The 16,546-nt window shown below is 38.3% G+C and overlaps 4 protein-coding genes across 10 annotated transcripts; 2 read left to right on the forward strand and 2 right to left on the reverse strand.

The window, feature by feature from the left end:
• Window positions 1-153: 153 nt before the first annotated feature.
• On the reverse strand, window positions 154-3,605 carry LOC104781787 (citrate synthase 1, peroxisomal). Of its 3 annotated transcripts, none has more exons than XM_019244872.2 (13): window positions 3,266-3,605; window positions 2,927-3,107; window positions 2,689-2,774; window positions 2,511-2,615; window positions 2,314-2,376; window positions 2,123-2,232; window positions 1,886-2,005; window positions 1,646-1,795; window positions 1,445-1,565; window positions 1,238-1,335; window positions 959-1,070; window positions 738-870; window positions 154-418 (listed from the first exon to the last, which is right to left on the reverse strand). In XM_019244872.2, the coding sequence occupies exons 1-13, from the start codon at window positions 3,500-3,502 to the stop codon at window positions 411-413; spliced, it is 1,524 nt and encodes a 507-aa protein (XP_019100417.1). In that variant the 5' UTR covers window positions 3,503-3,605; the 3' UTR covers window positions 154-410. The 3 variants fall into 3 exon arrangements, with proteins under 3 accessions (XP_019100417.1, XP_087367674.1, XP_019100418.1); XM_087511548.1 differs by having other exon boundaries at window positions 738-803; window positions 3,266-3,583; XM_019244873.2 differs by lacking the exon at window positions 738-870 and having other exon boundaries at window positions 3,266-3,583.
• A 516-nt stretch (window positions 3,606-4,121) lies between these two features.
• Window positions 4,122-7,486, reverse strand: LOC104781788 (citrate synthase 2, peroxisomal). The gene is made up of 12 exons (XM_010506533.3): window positions 7,002-7,486; window positions 6,732-6,912; window positions 6,512-6,597; window positions 6,162-6,266; window positions 5,973-6,035; window positions 5,778-5,887; window positions 5,494-5,613; window positions 5,267-5,416; window positions 5,055-5,175; window positions 4,849-4,946; window positions 4,628-4,751; window positions 4,122-4,531 (listed from the first exon to the last, which is right to left on the reverse strand). The coding sequence occupies exons 1-12, from the start codon at window positions 7,245-7,247 to the stop codon at window positions 4,391-4,393; spliced, it is 1,545 nt and encodes a 514-aa protein (XP_010504835.1). The 5' UTR covers window positions 7,248-7,486; the 3' UTR covers window positions 4,122-4,390.
• Window positions 7,487-7,988: 502 nt separating this feature from the next.
• LOC104781789 (serine/threonine-protein kinase 12) lies at window positions 7,989-11,457 on the forward strand. Of its 5 annotated transcripts, none has more exons than XR_015597531.1 (13): window positions 7,989-8,096; window positions 8,196-8,575; window positions 8,797-8,871; window positions 8,966-9,061; window positions 9,212-9,297; window positions 9,380-9,500; window positions 9,863-9,942; window positions 10,093-10,155; window positions 10,249-10,395; window positions 10,561-10,646; window positions 10,747-10,868; window positions 10,964-11,075; window positions 11,165-11,457. XR_015597531.1 is itself a non-coding variant. In XM_010506535.2 (13 exons), the coding sequence occupies exons 2-13, from the start codon at window positions 8,225-8,227 to the stop codon at window positions 11,261-11,263; spliced, it is 1,410 nt and encodes a 469-aa protein (XP_010504837.1). In that variant the 5' UTR covers window positions 8,032-8,096; window positions 8,196-8,224; the 3' UTR covers window positions 11,264-11,457. The 5 variants fall into 5 exon arrangements, 3 of the variants coding, with proteins under 3 accessions (XP_010504837.1, XP_087367675.1, XP_010504836.1); XM_010506535.2 differs by having other exon boundaries at window positions 8,032-8,096; window positions 10,277-10,395; XM_087511549.1 differs by having other exon boundaries at window positions 8,096-8,575; window positions 8,807-8,871; window positions 10,277-10,395.
• A 254-nt stretch (window positions 11,458-11,711) lies between these two features.
• On the forward strand, window positions 11,712-15,068 carry LOC104781790 (uncharacterized). The gene is made up of 3 exons (XM_019244317.2): window positions 11,712-12,179; window positions 12,268-12,691; window positions 12,895-15,068. Exons 1-3 carry the CDS (start codon window positions 12,148-12,150, stop codon window positions 14,848-14,850), a joined length of 2,412 nt encoding a protein of 803 aa, XP_019099862.1. The 5' UTR covers window positions 11,712-12,147; the 3' UTR covers window positions 14,851-15,068.
• The last annotated feature ends 1,478 nt before the right edge of the window (window positions 15,069-16,546 follow it).

The raw sequence follows: 16,546 nt of genomic DNA on the forward strand, positions 1-16,546 counted from the left end.
CTAAAGACACTTTTCTGGAATTTGAGGGCCGAAATATAACATATAATTTCCGGGCCGCACGCACATGCTTCATCAGCCTGTGCTTGGGGCCGGCTCTGTTTGTTGTCTCTACTTTTTGTTAACTGTTTAATCACTTCATCGTTAAACAACATATAGTACTAATATTTTTTTTTAAATATATTTTCACAACTTATATAGAGTTATAGACATACACACACATTTATCTTATACAATGGAGTTCTACTGACTTTGCTCTCCGGCTCAGATTTATAAATATTGGTAGTAGGATAGAGACTTGACTCAGCTAACGCCTTCTCAATGCATTCGAAATGGAAACTTGACCCAACTGATTTAGTCCGAATCACTTGGCTCTTTCTCTCAGTGGCTGGTAGTGCCTGAGCCACACTCCGTTATAGACCTGTGTGTCAAAAGAAAGAAAAACCCTTTGATTTTTAAAAAAAGTCCATGTATGCATAACGTATTGATGCATGAGCCAAAAGAACTTTTTTACTCATTGATCGATCAAAATGTGTATATATCTACTGTGTGTATAAAGAATTTTTTTTTTTTTTTTTTGAATAAAATGTAAAATTTATTCGAATAAAAACATTTTTACATCAAGTGCTACAAAATCTTAAGGTGTTTGTTTAAAGTGTTTAAAGTATTTAAAGTTTAAAACAGAACAAATAATCTACAAACAAGAACAGCTTGTGATCATGAATTAGCGTGTTGCTAACCACTAAGCCATGTAGTCCAAGTGATTTCCATTAGTTGGAAGAGAGAGTAACCGGTTGCGGATAAGCCTGTCCACACGTTTAAGAAACAGAGCAGGTAGTATCGATGGTTCCCCATGGCGGCTATTATTTCGTTCTTTCAAAAGAGTGTATAAAGAATTACCGATGAGACAAACAACTTTTTTAAAAGTCATTGATATATCAAAATAGTGTATTAATTTTACCTGTTGGGGTCTCATGATCTTAGTCTCAGGATCATCTAACGACTCACGCCAGTGTGCCAAGTATCCAGCGATACGCACAGCTGCGATGAATGATGATGGGATTCCCATTGCCCTGTGTTTAATTTTTGCCCAGTTTCATTTACCAACACAAGATATATATAAAGATTCAGCTAAAGAAAAAAATCAATTGTATGAACATCTCGTTAGCAAGAATTTGTTATATGACTCATCATCGATGACTTACCTATAGATTTATATGACTCATCATCGATGACTTACCTATAGATCAATCCAGTGTAGAAATCGACATTTGGGTAAAGCTTTCTTTTAATGAAATATTCATCAGAGAGTGCCGCCTTCTCTAGAGCATCTGCTACCTGAATACATCATCCACCAAATCTTTCTTAAACAACAATACATAAGAAGGATCACTCAAACAAACCATCAACTAGGGAGAGTTACGTGAGAAACAAGATTCTAAAGTACCTCAGTCAGAGGTTCCCTTCCAACAATGGAGAACACTTCATTCGCCAGTTTCTTAACGATTTTTCCTCGCGGGTCGTAGTTCCTGTAAATGCGGTGTCCGAAACCAAACAACATCCTCTTCCTGCAAGTAAATAATTTAACATTTAATGGACCAACGCACCACAATCCAGATATATACTTGTAGTCTTAGTATTGAGTTACCTATTCTTCACGCTTTCGATGAACCCCGGAATATTTTCAACACTCCCAATCTCTGTTAACATGTTAACAGTAGCCTCAACTGCACCACCATGAAGTGGACCATAAATGGCTCCAACACCTCCCGCAACAGCGGTATACACATCAACACCACTACATTATAAACACATAACTTATTACTAAAATTATCTCATATATAGCAGACTCATCAAATGAATCTCTAACCAGTGATAAAATAAGTACCTAGAGGCAAGATGCCGAGCAGCAGCAGTAGAGCAGTTCATTTCATGTTCAGCATGCAGGATGAAGATGATGTCCAACACTCGAGCCAACCGAGGATTAGGCCTGTAAGACCTATTGCCCCTGTGATCAAATGGAAGATGAAAGACTATATCCTGTTACATACCGCGTTTTGATTTTCGAAGCTAGTCAAATGCAAGTGTTCAATAAAACAAAGAGGGTTGACAGAGAGTAAAGTACATTGATTTCACCATATAGAGGAAATTCTCTCCAAAAGAAAGGTTGCTCAAAGGTTGAACAGGAGGCATGCCTAACTTCCTCAAATAAGCAGTTACTGCAATTGTTGGTGCCTGTAGTCACGTTATATTATATAACTTAATTCACAAATCTTGTTGTAGATTAAAGCACCATATCAACAGACACAACAGTACCTGTCCAAGAATACGAACAATCTGTTTATCACGAAGTTGTTTTGACTTGTAAATACCTTGGCCCTGCACCAAATGAGGGTTTCCATCAAAAAATTAAAAACAGAACAAAAAGTGAAGCAGAGCGGGTCGGGCATGAAGAACATTTTCAGAAGATCTTAACAGTATAAGTATCAATAAAGCAGGATTGTAAAACTTACCATAATAGAAGGATTTGCTTCAGGATAGAAGTGGGAAAGTGCACTCATCCCAGTGACAAGAGCTCCTATTGGATGTACCTCATGAGGCATGCACTGTATGATATCCTGTGAAAAGCATTCAGAAATAATCTCAGATCGAGTATCCATAGAAAGCTAGGAAAGAGTAGAAGAAACTCACCAACACTCCTTGTGGCACAACTGAATTCTGAGAAATAGCATACTCCCAATCAGCTAGCTGACTTTGAGAAGGCAGATTCCCATAAACTGCGAGAAAAGTAAAGGTAGTAAACTAGAGCACTAAAACATCAACTCTGTTTCACTTGCAAAGACTGATCAAACATTTGCTTGTTCATATGTTTATAAGCCTTAAAATATTATTAACAACTAAAAGAAGCTGATAGTTGAACAAGACTTACTCAAGAGATAGGTAACCTCAGTAAAAGTACTTTTCTCAGCCAACTCTTCAATCGGGTATCCCCTATAACGTAGGGTTCCTTCATCTCCATTGATGGTAGAAATTGAAGATCGAACAGGAGCGGTGTTTACATAACCAGGATCGTATAACTTAATCCCCTTGTCACCTTTTCCTGTCGTTATCTGCATGCAAACTCATTTAACACACACACAACACACACACAAAAAAATGGAATCTCTTCAGAGTACTACTAATTAAGGGAGACAGTGAAGAACCGGTGTACTCATTTTTTCAAATCAAATCAGATGATCAGAATAACAAGTCGTTAAGTAATATATACCTTCTTGAGATCAACGGATTTCACGGTTCCATGCTCTGATACTGGGACTTGATACTTCTTTCCAGTACGTTCATCGACGATGGTCAAGTTTCCCTTGAGGGAACCATGCAGTGCAGCACTTGTGTGAGCCGATGTGCACCATGGCTCGATCGCCGGAAAATCTTGTTCCAGTCCCACGGTATCAGACACCTCCAAGTGCGCAGAGAGAACGGCTAAACGAGCGTTGGCTTTCTCCATTTTTCACCTCAAAGAAAGGAAGCGAAGTAGTAGAAATCAAGTGACTGTAATGAAGATTGATGTTACGGACATTGTTTTATAGTAGTGGTCAAGTATTCGTTTCGTCACACATTTGTCGTAATTCTTTTGAGGGTATGATTGGCGTGAATCTACAGTGTTTTTTCCGGTCTTTAGTCAGAGTTTTGTGGCTTTTACCTACCTTAAAGTCTGTGACAGTTATGTGTTTTTTTTGGTTGTATCTTTACTTTTTCCTTTCAAGTGTCACGTTCTCCAGGCTTTTGTTATTCTAACGCCAAATTTGTATTTGTTCACGCTTCTCACGATCGTCTTCCTCGTTAACGTTTTTAAGTGGAAAAAAATATAATTATTGGCAAATGGCAATGATACAAACTGATAGGACAACTCCGAGGCAAATTATAAATAGAGTGTGAGAACAAAATATTTTACATCACAAAATTAGCATAGTTGCTACCACTTGGGTATATAGAATCTGCATTACATACCCACTCTAGAATATTCAGTCGATTTCAAAGGATATGAATCATATGATTTGGTGGTTAACTTTTGACAAATTAATGTGATAAAATATAAATCTACAGCATAACAGCAATGTGCAATGTTTAACAGGAACAAGATCTTCTTTCGAACTTTCCTGATAAAAGCGCGATTTCAAATATAATATATGTCTTCCCTATAACAACATTATTATTCAATCATAGAAAAGAACAGACAATCAATAACAATGGGATGTATTATTAACTGTTTAAATGAGAAGGGAAAGAAAACAACGCAGACTGTTGAGAAGACTCTCTTGTTTGGCCAGAGGTATCCCAATGTTTCCTTCTTTATTGGTGTGTACGTAGTAGTAGTAGGATACTAGGATTGAGACTAAAGCGCAGAAGATCCAGCTAAACGCCTTCTTGATGCATTCGAAATGGAAACTTGACCAAACTTATCCGAATCCGAATCACTGGATGATGTTCGTTCTCTCACTGGCTCGTAATGCCTCATCCACACTCCAGTATAGGCCTATCCAGCCACACAATAAAATGAGCCATGAGCCAAAACAAAAACCTTTTGATCTATCAAAGAAGTGTAAGTAGCAACACGTAATATATTTTGTACCTGTTGGGGTCTCATGATCTTGGTGTCAGGATCATCTAGCGACTCACGCCAGTGCGACAAGTATCCAGCCATACGCGGGACTGCAAATAGGACTGTGAAGAATTCTGGTGGGAATCCCATTGCCCTGTGGTTTTTCCCATTTCAATTATCAACACACAAGATTCAGGTAAAGAACTTAATGGTTACAGGGTTTTTCTCAAATGACTCAGCAGTGTCCTTACCTATAGATTAATCCAGAGTAGAAATCAACATTTGGGTATAGCTTTCTCTTAACAAAATATTCATCAGAGAGTGCCGCTTTCTCTAGGGCAACTGCTACCTGAAACATCATCCATCAAATAGTTTTTAAACCACAGTCATGTTATATAAGAAGGAATTTGACAAACCATATACTAAGAGAGATACGTGAGCCAATGATCTACAGTACCTCGATGAGAGGATCCCTACCAACAATAGAGAACACTTCATCTGCCAGTCTTTTTATGACTTTTGCTCGGGGGTCATAGTTTTTGTAGACACGATGTCCAAAACCTGACATCTTCCTCTTTCTGAGAACATGGGAAAGGGATATAACATTAGTGGCATGACTTATCACAATTCAAATTACTTGGTGCTTGTAGTTCTTAAACATTGAGTTACCTGTTCTTAACGCCTTCGATGAAATCTGGAATATTTTCAGCTGTCCCAATCTCTGCTAACATCTTAAGCACAGCCTCGTTAGCGCCACCATGAAGGGGACCATAAAGCGCTCCAACAGCTCCAGCAGCAGCGGTGTACACATCAACACCACTGCAGAAACACAATACTGATTCAAATACTCTCATAGTAGTCTGAATGAATATCTCTAACCAGTGATAAATAAGTACCTAGAGGCAAGATGCCGAGCAGCAGCAGTAGAGCAGTTCATTTCATGTTCAGCATGCAGTATGAAGAGGATGTCCAGAACTCGAGCCAAACGAGGATTAGGCTTGTAAGACCTATTTCCCCTGTAATCATTGGAAGATTAAAGAATGTATCCTGTTACATACACGTTTGAAAGTTTGAAACTACAAACGGATCTAACTGACCAAAGCAGTGCACAAGTTTTATGGCTAGCCTCTTCAAGTGCAAGCGTTTAATCAAAGAAAGAGACAAGATAGAAAGGAAGTACATTGAATCCAGCATATAGAGGAAATTCTCTGAATAGGAAAGATTGGCTGAAGGGAGAACAGGAGGCCTGCCTGCCGTCCTCAGATAAGCAGCGGCTGCAATTGTTGGTGCCTGCAAACGCGTTGTTAACCTCTTTCTAGTCCCGCAACTAATTCACAGATACAGTAAAGGAAACAAACAACAGACACAACAATACCTTTCCGAGAATACGAACAATCTGTTTATCACGAACTTGTTTTGATTTGTAAATATCTTGGCCCTGCACCCAGAGAGAACTTCTGTGAAATCAAGAACTCAAACAAACGGAGCAATGCGAATTGGCATTGACAATTTCAGAAAAAAGCACATCTCAACAGTAGGAAAAGAACAGGATTATAAAACTTACACTAAGAGCAGGATTTGCATCAGGATGAAAGATAGAAAGTGCACTCATCGCACTTACAAGAACCCCCATTGGGTGTGCATCATGAGGCATGGACTGTATAATATCCTGTGAAAACATTCAGAAATAGTCTTAGGTCGAAGATGCTATAAAAAAATCAGCATCAAAATTCGTTTACTAAGCATATACCACATAATCATATTCACAATGGTGAATAAGACATAAGGCACTAATAGTTGAAAAGACACCCACAAGAAATCGTTTTTGAAATCCCTCTTTGAAAAGAGATTCATTTTGATACAAAGTTTGGAATTTGCACTAGTATGTGAGGAAAAGAGTAGAAGAAATTTCACCAATACTCCTTGTGGCACAGCTGAATGCTGAGAAACCGTAAACTCCCAATCAGCTAGCTGACTTTGAGAAGGCAGATTTCCATACACTGCCAGAAAAAAACATAAGAAGTAAATCAAACCACAAACACGACAACACTAGGAAGCACCATTTCCAACCAACAAAAAAATTAAAGATGATAACTTTCAACAACAATAAGCTACGAGATGAACAGAGACTTACTGAGGAGATAAGCAACCTCAATAAAAGTACTGCTCTCAGCCAACTCTTCGATTGGGTAACCCCGATAACGTAGGATTCCTTCATCTCCGTCGATGTAACAAATCGAAGATCGAACAGGAGCCGTGTTCAAGTAACCTGGATCATATAACTTAAGCCCCTTGTCGTCCTTCCCCGTCGTTATCTGCACACCCAAAACATGTAAAAATCCATCAAATTCCATCTCATATGGTCAAATCATACTCGGATTTTCACAATTCCGTCGTTATATACCTTTTTGAGATCAACGGATTTAACGGTACCATGCTCTGAGACAGGGACCTGATATTTCTTCCCCGTACGCTCATCAACGATCGTCAGGTTTCCTTTAAGCGATCCGTACGGTGGAGCAGTAATGTGAGCCGATGTGCACCATGGCTCGATCGCCGGTAACACCTGTTCCAATCCGACAGAGTCAGATACCGCCAAGTGCGCAGCGAGAACGGCTAATCGAGCTTTCACTCTCTCCGAAATCTCCATTTTTTTTTTCACCTCAATTAATAAAAAAAAAAACAAAATTCAATTTTCAAACAAGGAAGCGAAGAAGACGAAGAAGAAACAATCTTTGGTAAGAACTTTTGTTTTTGTAATCCTTTCCCATTTCCTAATTTTGGTAGTAGCTGAGTATAGTATTCTCTGCGGGTAAGAGTACTGAAAACGGACGCGCGTCGACGGTGATTAGATGATTTAGCTTAGATCAACGGATAACATTCTTCGTCAAAAGTCCAAAGAGGCTTATCTGTCGGTTTTATCCTGGGACTTTGACTTTCGTTTCTGTAACAAACGCGCGAACTGGCGGTGAAGACTACTCGCTCAAAGTGAGGGACAATTGTTTTAGTAACACGAGCAACACGAGCGAGTGACTTACAGACGCTATGTGGATAGAGTAGATAGATGTCGATTGGCGTCCTCAGCTTGCTAACTAAAAATATCTATTCGATAATGGGCCTATTTATTGGACTCAAATCCAGATATTTAATTTCGAATAGTATATAGGTCGGCCCATTAGCTACTTTGTAATCAAATCCATTAGCTGCTTTTTAATTACAAAGTAGCTGGCTCAATTTATTGTGATTTTAGAGTGTTTCAATATTTCCCACTCACACTTTTTTTTTGTTTTATTACTCCTTTTGTACCATTTGCTTTTACCACTAATCATGTTTGTTTGTTCCCTTATTCAAAAATTCAAAAAAGCAATTAGCCTTTCTAATAAAGAAAGGGAAGTGTAATTAAATAGTTATAATTTTTAAAACATGAGTGAGGAGGAGGATAACGAGTTATGATACTTCACCCGCATTAAGAGGCAAACCCTTAAAGCCCTGCTGATTGGTTGGGCTTTTTTTTTTTTTTTTTTTTTTTTTTTTAACTTTTCTTTTCGGTTGCTGCTGCCGTTACAGTTCTATTTACAGCTCATATTGCTTGCGGCAGACTCACACAAGTCTTCCCCCGTTGAAAACATGACGATTGCTCCCAAATCGCCGGCGAGATTCAAGCTTGGGAGGCAGTCATCGCTTGCGCCGGAATCAAGAACCACGATAGATACGCTTACGGAAGATGAAGACGACGAGTTGGCGGCGGCGGCTTCGGCTGGGATCGTGGATCCGACGATTCGTCTAATGTATCTAGCCAACGAAGGTGATATCGATGGGATCAATAAGATGTTGGATTCGGGAACTAATGTCGATTACCGTGACATCGATGGCCGTACTGCTCTTCACGTCGCCGCTTGCCAAGGACGAACCGATGTGGTTCAGCTTCTGCTCAGCCGTCGTGCTAAGGTTGATACCATGGACCGATGGGGTAGTACGGTACGCGATTTTTAAAAACTCCTTCTGGGCTCTGAACTTTATCTGCTTTTTGAATTGAGTTGACTTCTCGTAGACTCATAGTTCGTTTTGTGTTCGACGAATTGCCTCACAAAGCATATGTGCTTTAGCAATTGCCCCAAATTAGGATGAGTGGTTGGGGAGACTTAAGTGGAGCGGATCATAATGATGTTAATAATTCGTGATTGATCTTATCTTAACAGCCTCTTGCAGATGCAGTGTATTACAAAAATCATGATGTGATTAAACTTTTGGAACAACATGGTGCAAAGCCTCCGGTATGTGTTATCCCCTCATTAAGTCTTTCGATAGATGTTTATAACTTTTATCAGTGTACTGATTCATTTCTTTAATATTCGTTTGTGAATTTAGATTGCTCCTATGCATGTCCTAACTGATAAAGAGGTTCCAGAGTATGAGATTCATCCTACAGAGCTTGATTTTTCTAACTCTGTCAAAATTTCAAAGGTTGGTTCCCTTGCACAATCTTTTTTTTGATGCTGTTTTTCATTTGCTTTCTTTCCAGATATCTTTAGTAAGAGTTTTCGTTGGCAACAGCTTTACTAGTTAAAGAATTGGTATATTCACACTTGCTGTTACTGTCTGTGTGGTCGACAGGGTACCTTTCACAAGGCTTCATGGCGTGGAATTGACGTGGCTGTTAAGGCCTTTGGAGAGGAGATGTTTACTGATGAAGACAAAGTGTGAGTTAACACTCCATCGATTTCTTTGTATGGTTGTATTAATTATTCGCTAACAGTTTTAAAATATCCTTCTGGTATCCAGGAATGCGTTTAGGGACGAACTTGCACTGCTTCAAAAGATACGCCATCCCAATGTTGTTCAGTTTCTTGGGGCAGTTACTCAAAGTACCCCCATGATGATTGTCACAGAATATTTACCAAAGGTCCTATTCTTTCTCAATCTGTATAACCCACATTCAAAGGATGTATGTCTTTTCTAGATTTACAAATTATCATCCTAGTCTCAAAATAACACTAGCAGTTGGAATCCTATAAACATTCTGGAAATTTTGGGTTTAGGAGATTTCAAGAAGCTTACAAAATATAGACAGCATTGTTTAGCTAGTCCTTTGGTTATCTCGACAGTTGGTTAGATATGACATGAAGAATGGGTTTGATGTTTAATTGTTGACTTGTTGTTGAAGATGAATATATATCTTCACCTCTGAAAACTGCTCAGTGTCATATTTTACTGCATAAAGCTATGCTTCTATTCTAAGTATTAAATTACTATGTTTATTTGTAGGGAGATCTTCGACAATATCTAGACAGGAAAGGACCTCTAATGCCAGCGCATGCAGTGAAGTTCGCACTTGAAATTGCTAGGTTAAGTGGCTATTTTCTGTACTTTTATATTTTCTTCATAGTCATGCAGGTTCATATTAATGCATCACCGCTTGCAATTAAACATGAATTCTGTTGTTGTGGGCCTGTGGCTTCTGATTATCTCTATGGTATCCCTTCATTTATTTGCAGGGGTTTGAATTATTTGCATGAGCATAAACCTGAAGCAATAATCCATTGCGACCTAGAACCTCCGTATGTTTTCCTCTTGGCTGTATCAGTATAATTTATTTCATTGCACAATTTTTTGTATTGTACTTTATTTCATATATCGAAAATATCCAAAAGGTTCTCATTTGTTCGAGTAAGAGAACAGAAACATACTGCGGGATGATTCGGGGCATCTGAAAGTTGCAGACTTTGGAGTTAGCAAGCTGCTGGTATTTAAGAAGACAGTTAAAAAGGACAGACCTGTTACATCATTGGACAGTTCTTGTAAGTTCCCTTACCTGATAATATTAAAAAATTGCTCTAACGAGTTCTGTATGCTGATGTCCTCAGCTAGCTTTTGTTGTCTAAAGCTAGATTACCACCAACCTAATGGTCGTTTTGGGTGGGTTTATGCTGATGTTACTCTTGGTTGTTGTTCTGGCTAAGCAGGGCGATATATGGCTCCAGAAGTTTATAGGAATGAAGAGTATGATACAAAAGTAGATATTTTTTCTTTCGCTTTGATATTACAAGAGGTAAAGCAACCGAGAGAGCTGCGAGGCTTCTTAATTAAGTTTTGTGTGTTACACCATTAATCTCAAGTATGATGTTGAGAGTGTTAACAATTTTTAACAGATGATAGAAGGTTGTGTACCGTTTCATGAGATAGAAGAAAGCGAAGTGCCTAAAGCATATATTGAAGATGAACGCCCACCATTCAATGCTCCAGCGAAATCATATCCTTTCGGGTTAAGAGAGTAAGTTTATTGAATAAGTAATCCTGTTTTTGAAACAACATTCATTCATGGCTCCGCTATTGAAAGCCAAAGGATCTCTCTTTCTCTATTGGCAGGCTAATCCAGGATTGTTGGGACAAAGAAGCATCAAAAAGACCAACGTTTCGAGAAATCATCTCTGCTTTGGAAATAATAAGTGATCGAATTGCACGCAAAACGAGCTGGAAGGTTACTCATTCTTTCTCTCTCTATATATATATCACACACACACGCTCAAATTAGTAATTTTGAGACGGTTAAATGGTGAATACGAATAGGTGATGGTAGGAAGATGCATTCCAAGGTTCAGATTGTTTAAGAAGCGAGATTATGTGAATCCGAGTAGTAACCGTTCATCAAGCTCAATCACCAGATGAGACTCCTCCAATATAGCTCTGGTTTGTTTGCCTTTAAAAGGAAAACAATATCAAGTTCGTTCTTTTTTTTTTTTTTCTTTTTTAATAGCTCTTTGTATATTTATTTATATGGCATCACGGCTGGTTTTGTTTATCTGAATGAACATGGTGTGTATTATTATAATTATGCTGTGGTAACGATATCTCTTAGCTAATTCGAGTTTGCATAGTGTAATTAGTATTTGGATTAGTTAGGAGGTTAAATTACACAATTTGAAATTCTTTTCTTTAACTTGTGTCGTAAAAAAAAGTAGACCAGTGACCACCTCGAGCCGATAAAAAAGGTGATTGCTACCCAAAATAAATATAAGATGAGGTCAAAATCGAATCGTCCTATTTTTTTTTTGGTTTTTTGGATTTTGAAAAAATCTGTGGAGTACTAATACTTCTCAGTTCTCAGTCTTACGTCAAATCGAATCTGTAGAATTTTGACTAATGTAACACATAAGCTCTGACAACTTTTTTACCTACTACTATTTTACAGATAGATATAAAATAGAAGGCCGTATCGTAGTAGTAGTAGGGGGGAGGTTAGTACTAGTAGCAGAATCAGAAGGCAAGCAAGCGGCGTGAGGGGTAGGCCTAAATCTAATGGTTAGACTCTGAAATTAGCTTTTTTTTGGTTCAGCTGCCGTCTCCTCTATCGCTTTCAGCTCCATTAATTATATATATAAAAATTGAATTATTCATTCATAAAAAAGCTGTAAAAGAATAAATACACGTAAAAGCGCCATTGTAGAGAGAGAAACTCTAGAAGCGGGAAACTCTGAAACATCTTTTCTCACTCATCATCTCTATCATCTCCTCTGGTTGGTCGTTCTCTTCTCAAGACTTTGTATGATTCCATGGAGGTTGAACACCGAGGATTCTCCATCAGGTGCGTGTGTGATGTGTGAGACGCTCGCTCGCATTGCGTTTTTTTTTGGTGAATTTATATATATTTGTTTATAATGTCGTAATCGTAGAGAGTACACGCGTAACGTAAGGAGTGTTCAAGTACGAAAATGTTGGCCCTTCTCCGGAGATATCACCGGTGATCTTATTCATTCCCTTCTTCCTCCCATCACCGTTTCCAAGTTCCGGTGGTGGTCGCATGAGCTAGCCTCGCTGCTTACGAAATCTCCTCCGGTTGCCCTGGATGATGATGATTCCGATCCTGTCTCTCGTCGTACGGCCAATGCTAAGTCTAAACCGTGTAAGAAGCGCTCCATCGTCGAGATTTGCGCGGCGGCGCCGAAGATTCAGTTACCGCTCAGCGATGATGATTCCGACGACGTCTTAATCGGTTCAAAGAGAAAGAGAAGGAGAGAAGATCTTGTGGTGCAGACGAAGAAGACGATTCAAAACAACAAGTCCAAAGATTCCGGTGATCGGAATTTTGTTAACAAGGTTCATAATATATGTCATTATAAATTCATACTTATTACTTAAAATTTATTTAAAAGCTAATTACAGATTGTGTTAGGATTACGTTAAGAGAAACTTACTAATTCGAGCTTCTCTATGTTACATTGCCCTTTGTATTTAGCTCTTTTTAGTAGTATGTGGACGCATCCGTGTGAACTAACACTAGTGTGTTGGTGTGCATTCAGGTTGATAAATGTAAAGAAGAAAGCTCTGGTGTTATACCTCGTACGAGCAACGAGGCTGGATCAGTCAGTGAAGATCATGGTTCTGAGTTTCAGATTCCTGCAATTTTGATGGCTAAACGAAAAGGTAGTTTTGTGACTAGTCCTGATAAGTCGAAAACTCAGTGTGAGAGGCATCATCATGTGTTGTTCTCTGATCAATGTGGAAGTCCTACTCAATTGAAGGAAATTGCTGCCTCTTTGGAACTCTGCTGCTTGGAAATGAATAAGTTGAGTCTCTCTTCCTCCGAGGATCAGTCATCTGTAGCTGACAAGCAACCGAAGGTTATGTCGAATGATCAGAACAGTGCCGTTATGCATCTAAAATCTAGGCAACAAGTCAAGTTTCATCAGCCTGCGGTTTCAGAAAGAAAACCAAGTCATGCTCAAGCAAAATCTGACTTTTCTTGTTTTCTTGGACTACATCTTAGTTCACATGAAAGAGTAAAGGATGCATTGGATGTGGAGAGAGAGGGACATTTGGTTCAACCTATTCAGTCGTTTATCTCTACTGCGAGTGAGAGTCCGTACAGAAGTTGTTCTGCTTTTTCACCAAAACCTGCATCAGCTGATTTGCATTGCGGGACATTGCCTTACCAATCACCTTTTGATCCACTTCTAGTTGAATGGATGCAAAATTCAGTTATATATAATAGGCAAAGGCATGTGGGAGAGGCGATCTTAGGGTTCCCTCTAAATTTACAAGGTGACCTAGTTGATGCAACTGGAGAGAGTTGTAGAAGTTTTGATCGGTCTGGTTTATGTACTGGTTCCTCTAAATCTGGAACAACAGAAAATGATCTTTTACTGGCAAATGTAATGGACTTTTCCAGTGAAAAGAAGCATTTAACTGAGCCAGAACTTGCCAAAGACAGTGTAGTGCATAACGAGAAACGCCACAAGTACTTTCCTGCTAGGTTAGGCCTTGATGAGACCTTTACAGAAAAAGCATATTTCACAAACACTGATGATAAAGAGTGCGGTCACACTGTACATTCACCGGTTTCTGAAGTCAATCCGAGGAGCCACGCAATCGATATGTGGAAGCAGAATAGTCTGCATCGGAACCTAGATAACAGAAATATGATTTCAAAGCGTGATGGTTTGTGTTTACAAAACTCTCAAGCAACAATGCGGCTGATGGGTAAAGATGTTTCTGTCGGAACAAGTTACTCAGGTACGGTTAGAACAGGCGAGAGGATCATTGCACCGGATGCTTCTACAGTTTACTCCTCTCTTGGGAGCCATACTCACCAGAGCTTGCTATGGCGTAGGACAACACTTGAAGTTTCACAAAATTATTCAACCACAACGCTGGAGAAGAGTTGGAGCCAAGCTTTGCTACATGATATTTCAAAGGATCTCTTTCCTTTGTCTTGTGAAACACATGTCAGCTTGGCTTCTCAATCAAGAACAGATGTTGTTCCAAATTCAGGGTTTCCTCCCACAATTATGAATCCATGTTGCTCCCTCGCGTCTTTTCCATGGTCTGATAGGGATCTCAGCGTCCACGGATATGGTTTAGGGGAACCAAACAGTTTCACATTCAGCCAGCAACAACTACCTTTTCCATCTATTTACAACAATGTGGATATTGGTCTCCAACATGATGCTAGAAAACCACCTTTTGGATTGCCTTTCTCCTGCGCGGATTCTACTAGACGGTCACAGGCTCCTTGGCCTCAAAGTTCATTTGAGAGCTCTGGTTCTGGCATGTCTTTCATCAATCCCATTGAGCAACAACAAGTGTCCTTCTATGGGTCCAAGTCATCTACTTATATAAACGGTAATGGAACAACAAATAAGCGGGTAGCGTCATCTGTAGAGGAATTTCCAATGAAGAACCATAAATTCCCCAAGTTGCCAATGCAAGGTGGCTTAAACTACGGGAAAGAGTTTTTTTGCTGGCCATCAAATTAGAAAATCACAATTCTAAAAGTCTAAGAGGTAAACAAAATAACCTTCTTATTGGTTTAGCCATCCCTGGTATGTTTTGCATCTATAATTGTGTGTTTTTGTATGCTATGTTTTTTCCTATATGTGAGATTATTAGCTAGTGAATGTTTAATTTACACTTCTTTTGACAAATTGAAAAGCCTTAATCAGCTGATCCGAATCCGCTAAACTTTTTTTTTGTCCACACTCTGTTATATTTGGAACTTATCACCCGTTGGGTGGTAATAGTATTACTTGTTAATGATTGTAAAACTTGCATCTAATAGAAACAAAACTATGAGAGATTAGTTGGTGGAGGTAACCATAATTTTGTTCCCACAAAGATCAAGCAAAACACGAGTCATTCCAAAAGTTTGAAATGACTTACCACAATTAAAGATAAATTTTGACCTATTAATTATGCATTATGTGAATAAAAAATAAAATGCAATTTTACTAGTACAAGGAAAGGCAGGGAGGTATGGAGCAAAGAGAGTTTCTATTGGTAAACAAGTTGTTAAATGTGAAATGTGTGTTTGCCAAAAAAAAAAAAAAAAAAAAAAAAAAAAAAAAAGTGAAATGTGTAAAAACTAAAAAGGGTTGTGGATGATTATGACTATACGTTTGATTATTCACCATTTGTTGAATTTCCTTAATTCTTGTTCCGTCGCTAAGTTGTCATTATAAGTACTTATTGACTAAGAAACAGATGTTTACACTGGAAAACTTGCAAGTTATATAATCTCAATAAATGGGATAAACTTATAATCAAGATTCAATGTTTCTACATATATATGGACACAATACACACGGAAGATTAGTTACGTATTCTAGTAGATTAGTCTTTCTCATATGTGCGAGAAGATTAACCACCACCCATAGACATAGTAATGTCAAATTCTTTACTTTCACATATGACTCCTCTCCTCCTGAAATTAATCTCTTAAAATTAACCTTAAATATATATAATAATCTGTTAAATTGTAGTTTAATACTACGTACACTTTTTTTTTTGTCAAACTAATACTACGTACACTAAGTTTATTTTTTATGAAAAATGTTTGAAATAGACGGGTTATGTTCAAAAAAATTTTGAATATTCATGAGCGATGTCTAGATACTCCGAATTGAAACTATATGTCTAATCAACGTTGTTGTCACTCGATGACCCACGGCAAAGAAAAGACTGATATGATTTCATTGGTCTGGATTTTTTTTTGTGGAACGTAAAACTAAGAGGGTGCAAGACTAAGATATCCAAAATGTTCACAGGAGGGGGCTCAAATGAAAAGAATAACAAAGAAGAAGGATGAAAAGCACAATAAACAAGTTGTTAATACGCCTATTTCCCATAAAGGACTCAGGTACTAGGAGAAGTTGAGGCAAGTTTCACATGCATGTCCCTGTCATCATCATTTCTCCAATATTATACACCGCACCTACGTCTCTATGTGTCTATCTTGGCTTCGACTTTTTCATGAATAATTTAAATTCTTCTTTATTAATATTTACAATTTCTTTCATTTGAGATTCCAATCCATCGGGGACATTTGTATATTGCGTTTAAATATATACACACGCAAAAAAATCCCTCCAAAATATTGTACATATGTCACATTTCCCTACCATTAACTTTTGGTTTAAAAAACGATTTCTAAAAAAATCCTTCAAAGGTTGCAAC

This window comes from Camelina sativa, chromosome 4 (genome assembly GCF_030686135.1).
Source record: "Camelina sativa cultivar CO46 ecotype springtype chromosome 4, ASM3068613v1".
Classification (NCBI taxonomy): Eukaryota; Viridiplantae; Streptophyta; class Magnoliopsida; order Brassicales; family Brassicaceae; genus Camelina; species Camelina sativa.

Excerpts from the sequence above, each read along its gene's own strand:
- LOC104781788 (XM_010506533.3), bottom strand. The coding sequence starts at position 7,247 with ATGGAGATTTCGGAGAGAGTGAAAGCTCGATTAGCCGTTCTCGCTGCG. Across the intron at positions 6,913-7,001 it reads AATCCGTTGATCTCAAAAAG|ATAACGACGGGGAAGGACGA; the intron begins GTATATAACGAC and ends TTGGGTGTGCAG. Across the intron at positions 4,752-4,848 it reads TACTCTGGATTAATCTATAG|GGCAATGGGATTCCCACCAG; the intron begins GTAAGGACACTG and ends GAAAAACCACAG.
- LOC104781790 (XM_019244317.2), top strand. The coding sequence starts at position 12,148 with ATGGAGGTTGAACACCGAGGATTCTCCATCAG. Across the intron at positions 12,180-12,267 it reads CACCGAGGATTCTCCATCAG|AGAGTACACGCGTAACGTAA; the intron begins GTGCGTGTGTGA and ends TCGTAATCGTAG. Across the intron at positions 12,692-12,894 it reads ATCGGAATTTTGTTAACAAG|GTTGATAAATGTAAAGAAGA; the intron begins GTTCATAATATA and ends GTGTGCATTCAG.
- LOC104781789 (XM_010506535.2), top strand. The coding sequence starts at position 8,225 with ATGACGATTGCTCCCAAATCGCCGGCGAGATTCAAGCTTGGGAGGCAG. Across the intron at positions 10,396-10,560 it reads TACATCATTGGACAGTTCTT|GGCGATATATGGCTCCAGAA; the intron begins GTAAGTTCCCTT and ends CTGGCTAAGCAG. Across the intron at positions 11,076-11,164 it reads CACGCAAAACGAGCTGGAAG|GTGATGGTAGGAAGATGCAT; the intron begins GTTACTCATTCT and ends GAATACGAATAG.
- LOC104781787 (XM_019244872.2), bottom strand. The coding sequence starts at position 3,502 with ATGGAGAAAGCCAACGCTCGTTTAGCCGTTCTCTCTGCGCACTTGGAG. Across the intron at positions 2,775-2,926 it reads TGAGGTTACCTATCTCTTGA|TTTATGGGAATCTGCCTTCT; the intron begins GTAAGTCTTGTT and ends CTTTTCTCGCAG. Across the intron at positions 1,566-1,645 it reads ATCGAAAGCGTGAAGAATAG|GAAGAGGATGTTGTTTGGTT; the intron begins GTAACTCAATAC and ends ATTTACTTGCAG.